We start from the raw sequence: 18229 nt of genomic DNA on the forward strand, positions 1-18229 counted from the left end.
ACCTGAAAATCTTGGGTTTCTAGTCTGCATAATCCAAGTGGAGATGGAGCCAATTGATGCTGGNAGTTCCAATCAACCTATAACCTAAGCTTTCCTGGAATAATATTGTAAAAGAAAGTGGATATCAGTACAAAATATGCCTCAAAAATACAAATCAGTAAAATGAACACAATGGCGGTCTACAAAACAAAAAAAAAACCACAACAGCTGTGTTAAGGCAGAACAGAGAGGAGATGAGCAGAAAGAAATGAAAAGGAAACCAGAGGCATATAAAGATGGGAAATAGGTTTAAAAAAAACATGTTATATTAAAAGGCGAAATCGTGTATGAAGAAAATAAGCTAGAAGCATACCCTTTCACCCTCCGCAGACATGGTAAGGGCCAAGACAGACAAGATATCGGACAAGTACTTCTGCAAACATAGCAAAAGCAATCTTTAAGCCATACCCAAAAACAGGAACAAAGAAGGAGTTGACGAGGTATGAATTGAAACCTATGATGACATACCTTGAGATCAGAATCAGCCATTGTTACATGAAATGCTTTAAGAGTTCCATAATGGGGACGGAGAAACTTAAGTGGCTTGGGAACTGAAGTCATGGAGCTTGTTGAAGCCCGGATTTCCTGCCTACGGAACCAAAAAAAAAAAAAAAGGAGGTAATCTTAAGACAAAAGAGTAATGAAAACACAAAAATGTACAGTAATAAAAGAAAGAAAAACATAGACTTTATAAGTTGTACAATCTTCAAAGGCAATAATCTACAATCTTCACAGCTGAGCAAGTCAATATCGGTTTAAAAGATTAATGAATTACCTCATGCTTTCAAGAGCAGCCTTCTGCAACTCCGGGTTGGGATCCTGAACCCTCTCAACATAGAGCTCAAGGTTCTGCTTTAGTTCCAAGTCCTCATCAGACTACAATCACACCCAAGTCATTAAGTGAGACCAAATATATACTAATCTACTAAAACTCTCCTCCCAATCCCAATTTAACAGCTTTCTAATCCCGCTAGTCGAATGAATACATAACATTCACTTTCCCCAGGTTAAAAACCTAATTCTATACAACATACTTACTACCTCAATTCCAGATCGATTTCAATTTACAAACTGAGTACAGATCCTCCTACAGATTTGAAATTAAATTCCTATTCTGATGAACCCAGATACTAAACACAATGTCGAGAGAAAAAAAGGAACGCCAAATCAAAACCGAGAAAGAGGAAACTTACAAGGTCCTCTTCCTTTTTCTCGTCCTTCTTCTTGGGATCCTTAGACGGAACCTTCAGGGAAGCTTCATCCTGCTTCGCACCGCCTCCGACGCTGTTGGGATCCTGAGTTGGAGCCATCTCTCTCTCTCTCTCTCTCTCTCTCTCTCTCTAGTTCCAAATTAAAACCAGATCAATCTCAAGAAGAACCCTTCGCAAGAGCTTAGAATTTGAACACTCAGCCGAATCGACAAGCTTATGCTTTGCACTATCGAAAACTTTATAATTGCAGGGAAACCAAAATCGAAGAATTAAAAAAAAAAAAAGAAAAAAACCCAAACTCTTTCTGCAACTCCAAAGCAGCAATTATACTGTACGGATGGGAAACTCGGAGGAGATAACCCCTCGATCAAGATTTCTACTATGGAATCAGGCCCATTTTGTGTCAATTCAGCCCATAACCGGCCCAATGTCTAAAAATCGACTATTCATGTGTTTTCATGTCCCGTTTTTTTTTGGTAACAGATTAAATTTATTACCATTTTCTGATTTTCTCTCTACAATTTTGAGACAACTTATTAAAAAAAAGACAAAGAAGAACTAGAAAGGGAAAGAGATACAACCAAAGTATGAAGCAAGAAGAGATCCTGGCACCGTGATGAGCCTATCCCTGATAGCGCGATCCAAAGCTGCTTGCATTGACGAGGCGGAAGAGTGGATGCTGGTGAAAATCCTCGCGTTTCGTTCTTTCTAGATAAGATAGCATGTTGTTTGCAGAAGCAGTTTGACAAGCATCCCTTCACCTGAAAATCTTGGGTTTCTAGTCTGCATAATCCAAGTGGAGATGGAGCCAATTGATGCTGGTGGGTGACTCCAAATTTTTGAAGCAAAAGTCTGCCAAATCCCTGCGGAGTAAGGACAATTGAAGAAGAGGTGGTCATGAGTTTCCAAACCGTTTGAACAGAGCACACAAGCTGCAGGAACATTTAGTCCCCACACTCGCAACCTGTCCCTCGTAGGCAGTCTTCCTTTCATTACTAGCCAAAGGATAAAAGCAAATCTGGGAACTCCTTCTTTAAACCAGACCACTTTTTTTCCAAGGTACCAGAGGGAAGATTGATCGCAGTTGCTCCCAAGTTTCCTTGGAAGAGAAAGATTCTGAGAGTGAACCTGTCCTTCGTCGCCATAGATAAACATCATGGCCCTGAAGAGCGTGGGGCGGGGTGATTGTTGTTAGTGTGATCATGAGTTGCTGGTGTGCCTCTGAGTGAGCTCCCGGCATCCACCATTCACCATTTCTCACCGCCTCCGCTACCTTGGCTTCCTTTCTAATGCGAAGATCCCGTGGACCATTCTCACCAATGAAAGTAAGAAGAGGCCCATGACCTGTCCAATTATCGAACCAGAAAGAAACAGACTTTCCATCTTTTACTTCGCACTTCATGAATTCCACCATATAAGACTTCAGAGAGATCATTGATTTTATTGTCCTGGATAGCCTTGGGGAGTCCCTTAGACTCCAGAAACTCTTTCTTTGCAAGATATTGCCTCTTATCCAAGCTACCCATAGAGAACTTGCATTTGTAAAGAGATTCCAAATCAACTTTAGTTGAAACACGATTGCAAAGTCCTCCAACAAACGAATGCCCAGTCCCCCTTCCTCTTTAGGCTTGCAGACGTCTACCCAGGCTACTCTTGCCCCCACTGCCGAGGTGACTTTGTTTTTCCAAAGAAAAGTTGCGCATAAAGAGTCCACCTTGGCATAGAATCGCTTTGGAAGGTTGAACACTGCACTCCAGAAATTAACCATGCCATAAATAACCGAGGATATCAACCTGATCTTACCAGCGAAGGAAAGAAACTTTACTGTCCAAGCATGCAGCTTATTTGTGATTTTCTCGATGAATGGTTGCAGAGTAGCAAAGGAAATTCTCGCTGGATTCAGTGGAAGGCCCAGGTAACGAGTAGGGAATACACCCACTTTAATCCCTTGCAAGGCGCTAAGGACTGCCACTTGAACCTCCGAATATCCCCCAAAGAATATTTCTGACTTTTCCGGGTTGACATCCAAACCACTGAAGCTCTTGAATGTTTTAATTGTTTCAGCAATTCCATTGAGAGAGTGTCTCGCTCCGTCCGAGAAAACCAGCAAGTCATCAGCAAATAAAAGATGTGTTACCACTGGGGAGGCACAGAGAGGGTGTAGCCTTATGTGTCCTTGGTCTGCAGCTCGTTCAAGCAGTTTGGAAAGCACCTCCATAACCATAATGAACAAATATGGAGAGAGTGGATCGCCCTGACGGAGTCCTTTTTTCCCGGGAAAGAAACCCGCTAGTTCACCATTGATTGATATCGAGAATCTTGGTGATGAGATGCATTCCTTCACCCAAGTGCAAAAAATAGTTGGGAAGTTCTGAGCTTCAAGCACCTTGAGCACAAAATCCCAACACACCGTGTCAAACGCTTTCCTTATGTCTACCTTGAGCATGCAACTCTTACTACACGTTTCTTTTTGATAATCCTTGATTAGCTCTGACGCCAATAGCACGTTCTCTCCCAGACTTCATCCCTTTAAAAACGCTGCTTGGTTTGGACTAATGCATTCCGGTAGAAGAGGCTTCAATCTGTTTGCGATGATTTTGGAAATGATTTTATAGGTCAGATTGCAGCAACTTATCGGCCTGTAGTCACCCAGTTTACATGCTTCAGGTTGCTTTGGGATGAGAGTAATAGCCGTGTTGTTAAAGTCCTTCAACAGTCGACCATTCCTGAAAAATTCCTGCACTGCAGCGATAACATCTGTCCCTACTGTGTCCCAGGATGCTCTGTAGAATTCCACTGAAAAACCATCTGGTCCAGGGCTCTTATCCCTTGGCATTGCGAAGACAGCGCACTTAATTTCTTCGGCTGAGACCGTTTTCTGCAGCTTCTGCCTTTGAGTGTCTGTGCATCTGAACGAAAGCAAATCCTGTATCTCAGCAATTGAGACAGGAGATATTGGCATCTCTGTGCATCCTATTATACCCTGGAAGTAATCTGCGGCATGTTCCTTAATATCCTTTGGTTTAACAAGCTTTCTATCATCCATATCTCTGAGATAGTGAATGTGGTTCCTCGCAGCTCTCTGGGAGGCAGACTTGTGGAAGAAAGTTGTGTTCCTGTCTCCAAGATTCATCCAAGTAGCTCTCGATTTCTGACGAAAGAATGTTTCCTCTGCTGATTTTAGAAAATTCCAGTGCTCCCTAGCTTGATGTTCTTCCCTCACTGTTTGAGCATCCGGGTTAGAGAGAATATTCCGCTGCAAGCTTATGACCTTTTCTTCTTGAACTTTAACTCTTGTTGTAATCCCGCTGAAGTGCTGCCTGTTTAAACCTCTGAGCACTGGTTTTAATAGTCTGAGAGACCTTACTAGCTTGAACTGACATGTGCCCTGGATCTCTTGCGGGTTCCATACTTGTCTAACTGACGCATGATAGTCATTGTGTGCTACAACATGGGTGAAAAACTTAAACGGCTTCCTGATCTCGCGATTAATAGACGGCATCTGGAAGAGGCAAGCAGCATGATCTGATTGAATAGGCGCTAGAAAATCTGCATAAGAGTTTTGAAAAACCTGAGCCCAAGGTTGATTGATGAAAGCATGATCAATCTTCTTTGATGCCGGGCTATCCTCTTGATTATTCCACCAAGTGTAGGTTAGGCCTTTCGCTTGGGCTTCAAACAAATCTGCATTCTGCATAGCCAAATTGATGTCATCCATTCCTGTTGTATCAATGTTCTGCGAGAGATGCTCGGAGTGATGCGAAAGTCTCAGGATCTGATTAAAGTCACCTATCACCGCCCACGGATGCCTTGATAACGGAGTATTACCATTCAACCAATCCAGTTCCTCCCATAACGGTTGTCTTTCCTCTGGTAAGTTGTAAGCATAAGCAAAAGAAACCGAGAAATTAATATTATGTGATGGAATATAGATACCGCATGTTATCAACTGCGCCGATACTTTATAAACCACCAAATTGACTGATGGATCCCAAACCAGCACAACTCTTGCTGTAGAGTGGTACTCAAAATTTCCAAAAAATTTCCATCCTGCAGGAATCGCTCTTGCTATTCGTCCTGCATTTATTTCTTGAACATGCGTTTCCACAAACGCTCCAAAAAGTGGCTTATGGATGTTAATCCAATCCTTCGTTAAGTCCTGACGTCTACTACTATTCAGACCTCTTACATTCCACACAAAAAACATATATAATGTTGGATTACTTAGAAACTGTGGCTTTACGGCCACTCTTCCGGCGCGAAACCAGAATAAAAGGAGCTCCATTTTCCTCAGCCTCATGAACTGAGCTATTCAAAGTATTTGTGGCCTCTGCCTCAGTACCTTGGTTCGTAACTTCCTGTTCATTCTCAGCAACAGTCGGAGTCTCAGCAACAGTCGTAGTCATAGTCTCAATACTGGTGACCACTGTGTTAGATATATCCTCAGAAGGAGTTCCTCCGTCTTTCACTGTCTGAGTTCTCTCTTCCCCTGTTTTGCTTGAAGGAGTTTGAGAAATCTCTAATTCTTCCTTCGACTTATCCATCGTATTTGATACATTTCCGGCAGCTTCCTTAGGCACTTCTTTGATCTTCCACACTGCTGCAGGAGAACGACCTTGACGAGATCTTCTATTGATTCTAGGTCGACTCCGAGATCGATTCGTCCTAGTTTTGCTCATGGGAGGTACCTGAAGCCATAGCTTGCACCGACTTCGGTCATGGCCGTACGCATTGCATTCCTGACACTTCGGAGGCAACCAAGGGTATGTAACAGATACCTCAAATTCACGTCCAGAGGATAGCCCCATGATGAGCTTTGTTGGAAGGTCCTTTGTAAGATCAACTCTGACCAGTATCTTTGCAACCTCAAATGTTTCCTTCCTCTCTGTTTCGGGAGCCAAAGCCATTGGCTTTCCAACTGCTGTCGCAAGCCTGCTCAAGCTCTTCTTGTTGAAAAGCAGGTATGGTACTCCTCTAAATTCCACTGTAATTGCAGCTGAGGTAATGCTCGGTGCATCAGGCTCAAACTCAGGCGACCATGGGGAGACAAACATGGGGAACCCTGCTATGTTCCACATGTGCCGGCTGAGAAGTATATCCCTGGTTCTTTCGTTTGTCACTCGTAGCAGAAAAGAACCTGGACCCGTGTTGTGCACAAAGATACGCGGGCCCGTTCTAGCCCACAAGGCATTCACTACTCCGATTACCCTACCCATTTCTGGATAGTTGCCATGAAATTGAGCAAATACGAAATCTTTGAACTCATCCTTCGCCTCCTCAATATTCTCATCAGGGATGAGTACAAAGGGGACACCAGTGATATGCTGTGATGGTGTACCAAGTTCCTCCAAATCGTCTTTGAGGAGACTGGACCACATTTTATCCAGAGTCGGCATGACCTTCCCTGTAGAGATAGCTGATACAGTTTTGCCCAGAGAGTCTGCACCAGTATTTACCACCTCTTCCTGGGATTTTTCGCCGGAGACACCTGCCTCAACAGCCGATAGAATCGTAGGTGGAGAAGTTTCATCTTGGGGAGCAAGAGAAGATGTCAGATCTGAAAGGATCTTTTCCGTTGAGGCCGCCGAGTCCCCTGGACCAGCAACTCCTGGCGTAGATGATGGGATTCCGACAGTTAATTCTTCGGGGGTGTCAAGAGTGACCGGGTCTACGAGGTTTGTGGATTTGCCTCCGTCGACCTTCTGAGAAGAGATCCCAGTTAACGCAGTAAATCGAGCAAACTGCAAGGTTCCCGGGATTTGAGGTTGAGAGAGAGTGGATCCCTTATTTTTCTTTCGCTTTGGCATCTGAAACAAGTTTCGTCGCCGGCGTGAGGCCGGCCAACGGCGTCAATTAGGGTTAGGAAACTAATCGCCTTTTTGTGAGTATTTTTTTTTTTTTTTATGTCCCGTTTTTATAAGGTTTGAAGTTTTGAACAACCACCAATATTTAGTATTTACCGTGTATCCTAACCTTTACTGGTTCAATTATTCTTTTAACCATGTTATGCTTATCTTGTGGTTAAATAAAATTAATTATTTATCGTAGAGTTTAAGAACCCTTGGTTCAATTAATCTCACTGTGATTTTAATTTAGTCATTGTAGTAGACCTAGGCACCAAACACTAGCTAATATGCATTCATTTCGGTTTGGGCTGTCCGGTTAGAAAAAGAAAGAAAAATGATTTGTCTTTCTTTTTTCTTTTTTTTTCTTCATTATCTTCGACCGAAGTCCTTTACATATTCGAATTTGAATAGAGTATTCTGTATTCATTTTGGTTATATATATATATATTAAAGACCATGCATGTTCGGTATATGAATGTATTTATGTATTACAACTTTGTCTCTTTATGATATAAATACGTACATATAAAAAGATATGCATATGTACATGATGTGGGAGTGCAAAATGAGATACTAGTAATAGTATGCGCATGTATATGTGAAGTATTAACTATGAAGAGAGAGAGAGAGATGGACCATACAAAAATTTGAAGGAGACGAGAGAGAGTGGTCACAATTGGGAGAAACAAGAGGTCGTTACGTTGGATTTTACGTTGCCTCCATGCACTCCCAATTCTCCCCTTATCTCGTGGTCCTCTCTCTCTCCATTGTTTGCATTGTACATTTCCATATATATATGCGTCCGGAAATACAATTCATGATCATTTGATGATAATAATTAATATAATATATATATCTCAAACTAGCAATCAAGTTCTAATTAACACCAACGGTTACAGCGGATATAAGTCATTTATTTGCGTTTAATTTATAGCTAGAGAGTGTACTTATAACGTACACATGAAAATGTTCTCTTTATTAGTCACAACATGACACGATTAATTAAAGAGACCCTAGACTTTCAACACTCAACAAGGGTCAAGACGAAAACAACCCTTGGAAAACAAAAAAAAAAAGATACAAGAATTGAAAGACATGTCGTCGAATTTTGTTTTGGTTCGTTTTGCCTTTGGGGATTGTCCGTTTCAAGACGCTGTTGGCGGAACCTCAGAGACACCGTGACGGTGAAGCTCAGTCATAACACCGTCAACTACCGGTGGCTTCAATCCCAACGGAAGTGGCAGCCACGGCCTCGTCAATACATCTCCTATGGCGGCATCCACGCTCTCTTTTGACTGTTCCATTCATAATATGTACACAAAAAGTCAAAAAAAAAAAAGAGAATATAATTACATAAATCAAATGCGAGAAGTCAAACTCGACAACAATCAAACCATTGTCTCAGATAATTCTTACCGGATGTAAGTCCACCGGCGGACGACCACCACCGAAGCCGTGATTTGGTTTGTACACCGGCGGCAGAGCCTGTGGGATTCCGGCAACCGGGGATGCTCTAAATCTCTATACAATTAGCAGTCAAAAATACGATTTAAACATATATATCGAAGCAAAAAAAGGGTGTATATACGGAAATAATCTTGGATATGTTGGTTCATATTACCGTAGCTGCGGTCGGCAAATACGGAGTCGTCCCGTTATGAATCTACATGCGACCAAATAAATATGTTAGTTAATTAGAAAGACAAGCATCCATGTAATAACGGGTTTTTATTTTGTTGTCAACTATTAACCAATTTATTCATAAATTTAAATTACTAGCTAGTATATATGATGAAAAAAGAGGGTAAAGGTTTTATAAATGTGGAAACTTACTATTGGATGCCAGTAGGGTGAATCGGAGACCCAAAACGGTGGATTAGGCATTGCGGCAGAAGGTGGAGGTAAGTGTTTGGGCCACACATGAGACATGACGGACTGATCCACCGTGGGATGTCCCCACACATGCAACGGTCTAAAATGATGGTGGTGGACAGGTGGCGCCGGTGCTACAGCCACGGGCGGCGGTGGAAACCCAAGAGTGGGTGCTGGTGCAAGCCATCCATTTTTACTCCGACCATTAATATTACCTCCGGTGTCTACTCCGTAGATATGCCGCTTGCGAGTCCAATTAGCCGCTTCGGCCTCACGAGCTAGCAGATGTTTCCTATGAGACCTATATTTCTAGTACACCATATATAATAACAAACACTTAATTCGGTTGGTTATTTTAGAGAATAATGCAATTAATAAGAAGCGTAAATATAAATAAATACTTACTTGAAGGTGACTAGCGACGTTGTGACGAGTGAGACAATGGACTCCCATAAGCTCCAGAATTCGAGAAGGAACAGCTTTGTCCACTCCTAACTGTTCCACTGCCTCCACGAATCTCCTGTGTAGCTCTGGTGTCCAATCCACCTTCACACACACACATCCCAACATATAACCATTTTCTTTATCATTTCGATACTTTTTTACATGCATACTGTATATATGTAGTGACAACAACATTCTTAATTAGCAGCCAACTTGTTTACATTTTTAACACAGTATATGATTTCATTACTTGTCAAAATTTCTATGAATCTTCGACAAGAAATATAATAGCTTAAGCTTATAGAGATGCACGTGATGTCTTAATTTACACGATTTTTGTAAACTCAAATATGAAAATTTAGAAGACTTAATTAGCAAGAAAATAAATTAAATTTAAACGAATAAATCTACTTCAAAGAAATTAAAAATCCATTTTAGATCGGTTCATCTAATCGACTCTAGCTAGGGTTTATTATATTCATGTAAGATTATTAATTATTTTTAAAAAAAAATATTAGTTTAATTAATTACCTTCATCTTTCTCTTCCCATCGTTTTTACTGATCCGATTGTTCTTGAAAGAAGCAGAAGAGGGATACTTCCTTTTCCGGTCACAGTCACCTTCATAAGTCACCGTCTCCGCCGCAGCATCGTCTCTTTTGCTGATGACTTCTTCACCTTTCCCGGTAACACCCTTGTTAGTATCCCCTTGACTATCAGTCTTATCCGACGCCGTGGTAATCGTGGAAGAAGCGTTCATGTGGTCGGAGAAATCCCCGGCTAGGATCTCAGGGTCGATCTCCAAGTCAGGAAGCACATCTCCGGCGGCACCGAAGAGATCGTCGAAGTCAATGATGTCGAGGAGATCCCCGTGGTCTGCGAAATCCGGAAACTCATCCTCCTCCAGGTTGATCGTGAATCCACACGACGACGTATCAAGAAACTCTGACGCTACATCCCAACCATCTCTCGTCGCCGGAGACAGAGCTAACATCGATCAATCTTCACTTGTCGATCCAACTTAATTTCCAAATATAAATTGGAGAGAGAGAAATATGTATGTAAGTATAGATATTAGATAGGGTAGACTTAAGAATATAGAGAGCTAGCTAGACATGTTTGATATCCAAAGTAAAGTCTCTTTGTTCTCCCCTAAAGCCAGATATAAAGTTTGAAAGCTTGACAATTGCTAGTGACAAATTAAAGATGACAGTAATTCAATCATGTGCTAGCTATATATAGAGAGAGCGAGAGCAATAAGTCATAACGAGAAGAAAATGGATCAGAGCCACAACTTTAAAGTTCGATATCTTATTGTCGTATTTGTCTCTTTTACCGTTTTCGGTATTTTGGTTTTGGTCTGTCCCAACATTATTGATCAACGAGAGATAATTGTTGTATTTCACTGAACATGGATTTCCATAACCGACCCATACTAAGCCCAAGTTCACAAGGCCCATCGTTGTTTCCTATATCTATTAAGTTTAGGACTTGTGTATCTATATATATATATATATATATATATATATATATATATACTCTTATCATTGAATGAATAACACAACAACAAGTTTCACAACACCTTATCAGCACGAGTTTGCTCTAAAAAGCTTTTCGAAAATCTCCTAACCCTAAATTGCTATAAACCGCACATCAGCCCTTGTTCGTTCAAGCTCCCCGTTCGTGATCAGCTCGTTTGTTTTCTGTGGTCTTTAGCTCCCGGACCAATCCATTCAACCCTATCGGTGATCAAGGTAAACAATCAAACTCATCTAACATATATATCAAATCTGATCCCTAATTATATTTGAACCCTAAAATCTACATATATACAATCAACAAATCGAAATCCTAAAGCTATAAACCCTAAATATTCTATACCCTAATCTGATTGTTTTGAAACCCTAAATTCTAAAACATTAAAATCCGGTTGTTTGAGGTTAAGAATTGTTTAGGATGAATTAACTGTTATTATTTGATTGTTCTATGTTTTAGCATGAAATCCTAAAATTAAAATCTTAAAATCGAAACTCAATCAGGATAACTCCCAAACTTGTATGTTAGATTCTCCTAAACATACTTTGGCCTTATCTCTTGTATATTTAAATTCTCCTAAATATACTAGAGCCTTATCCTTAACTTATTTCAAGCTTAAAAAAAAGAGGAAAAACTAACTAAAAAGAGAAAACCTTAATTGTTTGCATAATGTTTCCTTATTCATACTAGATCATAATTTGTCTAGGATTGTTTTCATGCATAAACTAACCACATGACCATGTAAGAAATCCCTTGCTAGGACCAGCATGATTCGGTCTTAAAAACCGCATGGCCTAGACTAAATTGATTGTATGATTCGGTCTTAAAAACCGCATGGCATAATCTAAATCGATTGCATAATTTTTAATTTTTATGTGCTTGTGTCTCTTATAGATGTCAAAGATCAACAAGCTTCGATATACTGCACTTAATGTCTCTGGTGACAACTATCCACAATGGGCTTTGGATACTAAGATTACCCTGAAATCAAAGGACCTCTACGAATGCATTGAGGATAACAATGAGGCCACTGAAAAAGAAAGATATAAGGCGATTCTCCTCATACGCCATCACCTTGCCCCGAGTCTCAAAAATCAGTACCTCACCATTGAGAATCCTCTTGACCTTTGGGTAGAGTTGAAAAGCAGATATGATCATCGAAAGATGGTTCTTTTACCAAAGGCTCAGTTCGATTGGAAGAATCTCAGAATCCAGGATTTTAAATCCGTGGATGAGTATAATTCAGAACTATTTAAGATAGTTTCAATCTTGAAACCATGTGGTAAGGAAGTTACTGAGGAAGACTTGATAGAGAAAACATTCTCAACAAATAACATATTGCTTCAACAACAATATCGTGAAAAGGATTTTACTACATATGCAAGTCTAATCTCTTGTTTGCTACTTGCTGAGCAAAACAATGAGTTATTGCTAATGAACAGTGCAATGAGACCTCCTAGTTCTACTCCATTACCAGAAGCCCACAAAGCTGATATGACCAAGAAAGAGCCTAAAGAGACTAAAGAGTCTAACTACGTTCATAGGGACAAGTATCATGGCTGTGGCCGTGGTAGAGGACGTGGTGGTCATGGCAATTACCAAGGAAACCATTATGATGGTCATGGCCGTGGGAATCAATCCGACTTTGGTCGTGGTCAAGGTAGAGGCCGCGTAATTTTCAAACCGCAACACAAGACCAAATCCATTTGCCATAGATGTGGTATGTGGAACCATTGGGCAAAGACGTGTAGGACACCTAAGCACCTTGTTGATCTCTATCAAGAGAGTGTGAAAAAGAATCCGGAAGCTAACTTGGTTCATATCCACGTTGAATGAGATTTCGACCATGAGAAAGATGATCAAATAGATTATGAGACTTCAGATTACCTAAAAGAGGATAATTAAATTTAGACACCTATTGTTTTGATTTATTTTTATTTTTATTTTTTTTCCATGTTTTATGATTTTGGATTTTATTGAATTATGATTTTGGTTTAAATTCAATTATTTTATATACGTTTGTTTGCTTTATTCCTTTATAACTAAAAAATAATTCTTGTCCATATTAAGAAATGACTGAGGACAAGAACATACTTGTGGTGGATAGTGGATCAAGCCACACAATTTTGAAGGACAAGAGATATTTTGTGAATCTCACTTTGAAAAATGCCAATATTAGCACAATAGCGGGTATAGCTAGTCTGATTGAAGGCTACGGCGAGACCCATATTCTTTTACCTAAGGGTACGCATCTTGAAATACCAGATGCTTTATATTCACCCAGCTAAAAAAGGAGCTTATTGAGTTTCAAAGATATTCGTTTGGATTGTTTCCATATTGAAACTAAGGGTGAAGGGAACCAAGAGTTCCTACACATTACCGAGATCACCCAAGGCTTTAAGAAAGACCTAGAGACTATACCCGCATTATCTAATGGCCTTTGCTATGCCAAAATAAATACGATAGAAGCTAATATGAAAATGAACAAGATGTTAAATGAATAATTCACTTTATGGCATGAGCGCTTGGCCATCCCGGTTCTAACATGATGCATAAGCTAATCTTAAATTCAAAAGGACACACTCTAAGAGAGAGACAAGTTATCCCTAAGAATCTCATGTGTGTAGCATGTGCACAACGGAAACTCATTATAAGGCCATCACCAGTCAAAGTAACTAAAGAGACTTTAAATTTTCTGGAAAGGATACAAGGAGATATATGTGGACCAAGATGGTCGTATGTTTGTCTATTCCACTGGAAACCTAGCGTTTGCTAGATTGCTGGCCTAGATCATACTTCTGCGCGCACACTTTCCAGATTTTCCACTTAAGATTATACGTCTAGATAATGCTGGTGAATTTACATCCCAAGCGTTTAATGATTATTGTATGTCCATGGGGGTAAGTGTGGAACATCCCGTGGCACATGTACATACACAAAATGGATTAGCTGAATCCTTCATTAAACGAATTCAATTGATTGCTCGACCATTACTCATGAAGTCGAAGCTTCTTGTGTCGGCTTGGGGACACGCGGTATTACATGCAGCATAACTTATACGCATCAGGTCATCTAGTGAGCATAAATATTCACCATCCCAATTACTCATGGGTCATGAGCCAGACATATCCCATCTAAAGACATTTGGGTGTGTTGTTTATGTACCCATTGCACCACCACAGAGAACAAAGATGGGACCTCAGAGGAGGATGCGAATATATGTTGAATATGATTCTCCCACCATCATTAAGTATCTAGAGCCAACCACGGGTGATTTATTTAAAGCTAGATACACGGATTGTCAGTTTGCTGAATCCGAATTCTCTACATTAGGTGGAGAGACAAACAAGCTGGTCAAAGAGATATCATGGAATCAAACATCCTTGAATTGGCAAGATCCTCGGACTTTGGAATGTGAAGCAGAGATCCAAAAGATGATACATTTACAAAAGCTAGCTAATCAATTGCCAGATCCCTTTGCTGATCCAAAGAAAGTTACAAAATCGTACATACTAGCTTGTAATGCACCAGTACGTATTGATGTTCAAAAGGGACACAATCAAGTTGATACAGATTCTAAGGCACGTTTGAAACGTGGTAGAGCAATAGATTCCAAAGATAAGAACCCTCGGAAATCAAAAAAATGTGCAATTAAAAATGAGGTTACAGAAACCATAGACATGGTCGCGGCAGACCCTAAGGAACCGATCAATGAGGTTTGGGACGCTAAAACTCAAGGTCCTGAAGGTATTGATAATAATGAGATCTCAATAAACTATATCATGTGTGAAATTCAATGGAACTGGAAAGACGTCGACATCGATGAAATATTTGCATATAAGGTAGCACTTGAAATGAATGAGGATCATGAACCAACGTCTATATTAGAGTGCACTCAAAGACCAGATTGGATAAAATGGAAAGAAGCCATAAACGTGGAGTTGAATTCATTAAATAAAAGGAATGTGTTTGGTCCGATCATAAGGACACCATTCGATGTAAACCAGTAGGACACAAATGGGTCTTTGTGAGGAAGAGAAATGAGCATAATGAAATTGTGAGATATAAGGCACGGCTTGTAGCACAAGGATTCTCACAAAGACCGGGGATAGATTATGAGGAGACATACTCCCATGTGGTGGATGCAACGACTTTTAGATTTTTGATAAGTCTGGCTATAAGAGAAAATCTTGATTTGCGGCTAATGGATGTAGTGACCGCATATTTATATGATCCACTGGATAATGAAATATATATAATATTACCAGAGGGTATGAGCTCAAAGATAATAAAGGTTCTCGAGAACAACACAACATCAAGCTAAACAAATCCCTTTATGGACTAAAACAAAGTGGGCGTATGTGGTACAATAGACTGAGTGAGTACCTAGTCAAAGAAGGCTATAAGAATGATCCCATCAGTCCATGTATTATTATAAAGAAGTTTGCAAACAAAGGATTTGTAATCATAGTAGTATACGTGGATGATTTGAACATCCTAGGAACCTATAAGAAAATTGCCCAAACAGTTGAATATCTCAAGAAAGAGTTTGAAATGAAAGACCTAGGTAAAACTAAGTTTTGTTTGGGATTGCAGCTTGAGTACATAAATGATGGAATCCTTGTGCATCAAATGGCATATACTGAAAAGGTACTCATGAGATTCAATATGGACCAAGCCCACCCATTGCCTAGCCCGATGTTTGTGAGGAGCCTCAGATTGGACAGTGATCCTTTTGGTCCAAAGAAGGACAATGAAGAAGTTCTCGGTCCTGAAGTGCCATATATTAGTGCCATATGAGCTTTAATGTATTTGGCTAGCCACACTAGGCCAGATATTTGTTTTGTCGTGAACCTCCTATCAAGATTTAGTTCATGTCCAACCCAAAAGCATTGGAACGGTATCAAACATATATTACATTACCTACAAGGGACGCTGGATTTGGGTATATTTTATACTGACCATAACAAAGAATGTTTAGTTGGTTTTGCTGATGCAGATTATCTATCGGATCCACATAATGCTAGATCTCAAATCGGCTATGTGTTTACACACGGTGGTACAGCAATTTCATGGCATTCAATGAAGCAGACCATTGCGGCCACTTTATCTAATCATGAAGAAATTTTGGCTATACATGAGGTCAGCCGTAAGTGTGTTTGGTTGACATCAATGACTCAACACATCAGATCAGATTGCGGCATGGCCGATGACAAGGAACCGACCATCATGTATGAAGACAACACAACTTGCATTGCACAGCTCAAGGAAGGTTACATCAAGGGATATCGGACAAAGCATATTTTGCCTAAGTTCTTCTTCACACATGAACTACAAAAGGCCGGTGAAGTTCAAGTGGTACAAGTCCGATCTAGCGACAACTCAGCCAATCTTTTCACCAAGTCATTACCAACCTCAACATTCAGGAAGCTCACACATCAAATTGGGATGAGTAGACCTAAAGATCTTTAGTGATGTTCAGAACAGGGGGAGTAATATGTGATGTACTCTTTTTCTTTCACCATGTTTTGTTTCACAAGTCCATCGTCGTTTCTTGTATCTATTAAGTTTAGGACTTGTGTATCCCTATATATATATGTACTTTTATCGCATAAAAATTGGGTTACAAATTGATATGTACAAACGTGTTCTTTAGTACTATGTGTAGTTTAGATTATTTGCATCTTTTTGGTTAGTACATATCATGTGATCATGATTTGTAGTTTAATAATTTGTACTAAATGTCTATTGCCGATGTTGTGTCATTTCACGAATTTAAATTTGACTGTGAAAAATAATAATGAGTGTATATGAACACGTGCAACTCATACCGGTAGATTGGTTTATCAAGCCCCCTCGTATCATGTCGATCGAGGAGATCGCCGTGGTCAACTTATATACGTACGTACCCCCGGCCGGTTCTCATTTTCAATGACATTATCATATATCTATGGAAGTAGATAATCAATCATTTACTGTAATACCTCTTACTGACGACAACGAGACTCGCAAGTAAATCCTTTGGAAGATGTTCTTATTAAAACAAAGGACAGAATTGTCTCTTTTTACGTATAAGTGGACATGCACGACCTTATATGGGTCCTCAACAGCTACAATAATTGTTATTTCTCGTTTCCACATCACATTTGAAAAAAAAAAAATCTAATTCATGTCTATTCACAACAATTTTTACAGCTTATAAATCGCAATGAAAAAAATTATTGTAAGTTTCCAAATACTTTTTCAGACCCTTACTAGCTATATACAGGCTACAACACATCTCTACAAATTATATATCAAAGTCAAGTACGTAAGTCAATTGAGATCCATATATTTGCTAGTTGAACATTAATGTGTGCGCAGACTCCTTTCTCTGATGGGGTTAATACTTCAAAATAATCTTTGAGAGGTTTTGATGTTTTGTTGCTGCCGTTAATGTGGGACGATTCTACTTTTTCATCTAGGAAGCCGAAAAGAATAATTACTGGAGTCGTTATTATATAATTTTGGAACTATATATATATATCTAAGTTCTTATAGTCACCTAGTTCAGTTCCGACACTCTGGTTGGTGAAGTTTTGGATCTCTTTTCCCATAATAAGATCTCATATTTTAGCTAGTTCAATCTATGGTCCGACACTCTGGTTGGTGAAGTGTTGGATCCCTTCTCCCAGCAAAATGTAAATATATGGAATCCAGAGAGATTTTTTGTTGAGACAAAGATGCAATGTTTTCATAGTTTCTTCTACTATAACTTAAACTATCTAATGCTAGAGGTTTATAAAATATGTATACTGATGAATTCAAGTAATATAAGATGATGAATATATATCATTGAATTGTACACAGCTTGATTAGGAAATTGAGTATTGAATCTATAAAGAGATTGAGATGAAAAGCTATTTATGTACAAATGTATTTTGAAACTCATATTAGAGAGAATTGACAATCAGTGGATGTAAAGGGCCACACCCACATGTGACATGATAGGGACAAGAATGGAAACGATATCATGTGTGCAGTGTGCTTGTAATTAAAAATGAAGTGCAACTTTCATAAAAGGACTTGCCTATACTGTCATTAATTATGATGCCAACAATCATCATCTTTTTCGCTGTAAATAGCATATATCATATGTATATGTACTTAAAACGCATTCTCCAATTAACTTGGAATTACGATGTTCAATTTTGCCATTTTAAATAATAATCAGATTCTTGTGAAGGTATCAGCTAGCTAGGCTTTAGAATGCAATTTATATCCCCCCCCCCCCCAAAAAAAA

The 18229-nt window shown here is 39.5% G+C and overlaps 2 protein-coding genes across 2 annotated transcripts; both read right to left on the bottom strand.

The window, feature by feature from the left end:
- On the bottom strand, window positions 20-1579 carry LOC104710803 (26S proteasome non-ATPase regulatory subunit 2 homolog A). Its single transcript, XM_010427463.1, has 5 exons — window positions 1233-1579; window positions 815-915; window positions 508-628; window positions 353-412; window positions 20-94 (listed from the first exon to the last, which is right to left on the bottom strand). The coding sequence occupies exons 1-5, from the start codon at window positions 1347-1349 to the stop codon at window positions 20-22; spliced, it is 474 nt and encodes a 157-aa protein (XP_010425765.1). The 5' UTR covers window positions 1350-1579.
- Window positions 7990-10621, bottom strand: LOC104701522 (transcription activator GLK1-like). The gene is made up of 6 exons (XM_010417221.2): window positions 9944-10621; window positions 9374-9514; window positions 8930-9277; window positions 8718-8759; window positions 8513-8617; window positions 7990-8391 (listed from the first exon to the last, which is right to left on the bottom strand). Exons 1-6 carry the CDS (start codon window positions 10403-10405, stop codon window positions 8242-8244), a joined length of 1248 nt encoding a protein of 415 aa, XP_010415523.1. The 5' UTR covers window positions 10406-10621; the 3' UTR covers window positions 7990-8241.

Source organism: Camelina sativa, chromosome 1, assembly GCF_000633955.1.
Source record: "Camelina sativa cultivar DH55 chromosome 1, Cs, whole genome shotgun sequence".
In the NCBI taxonomy this organism is placed as follows: Eukaryota; Viridiplantae; Streptophyta; class Magnoliopsida; order Brassicales; family Brassicaceae; genus Camelina; species Camelina sativa.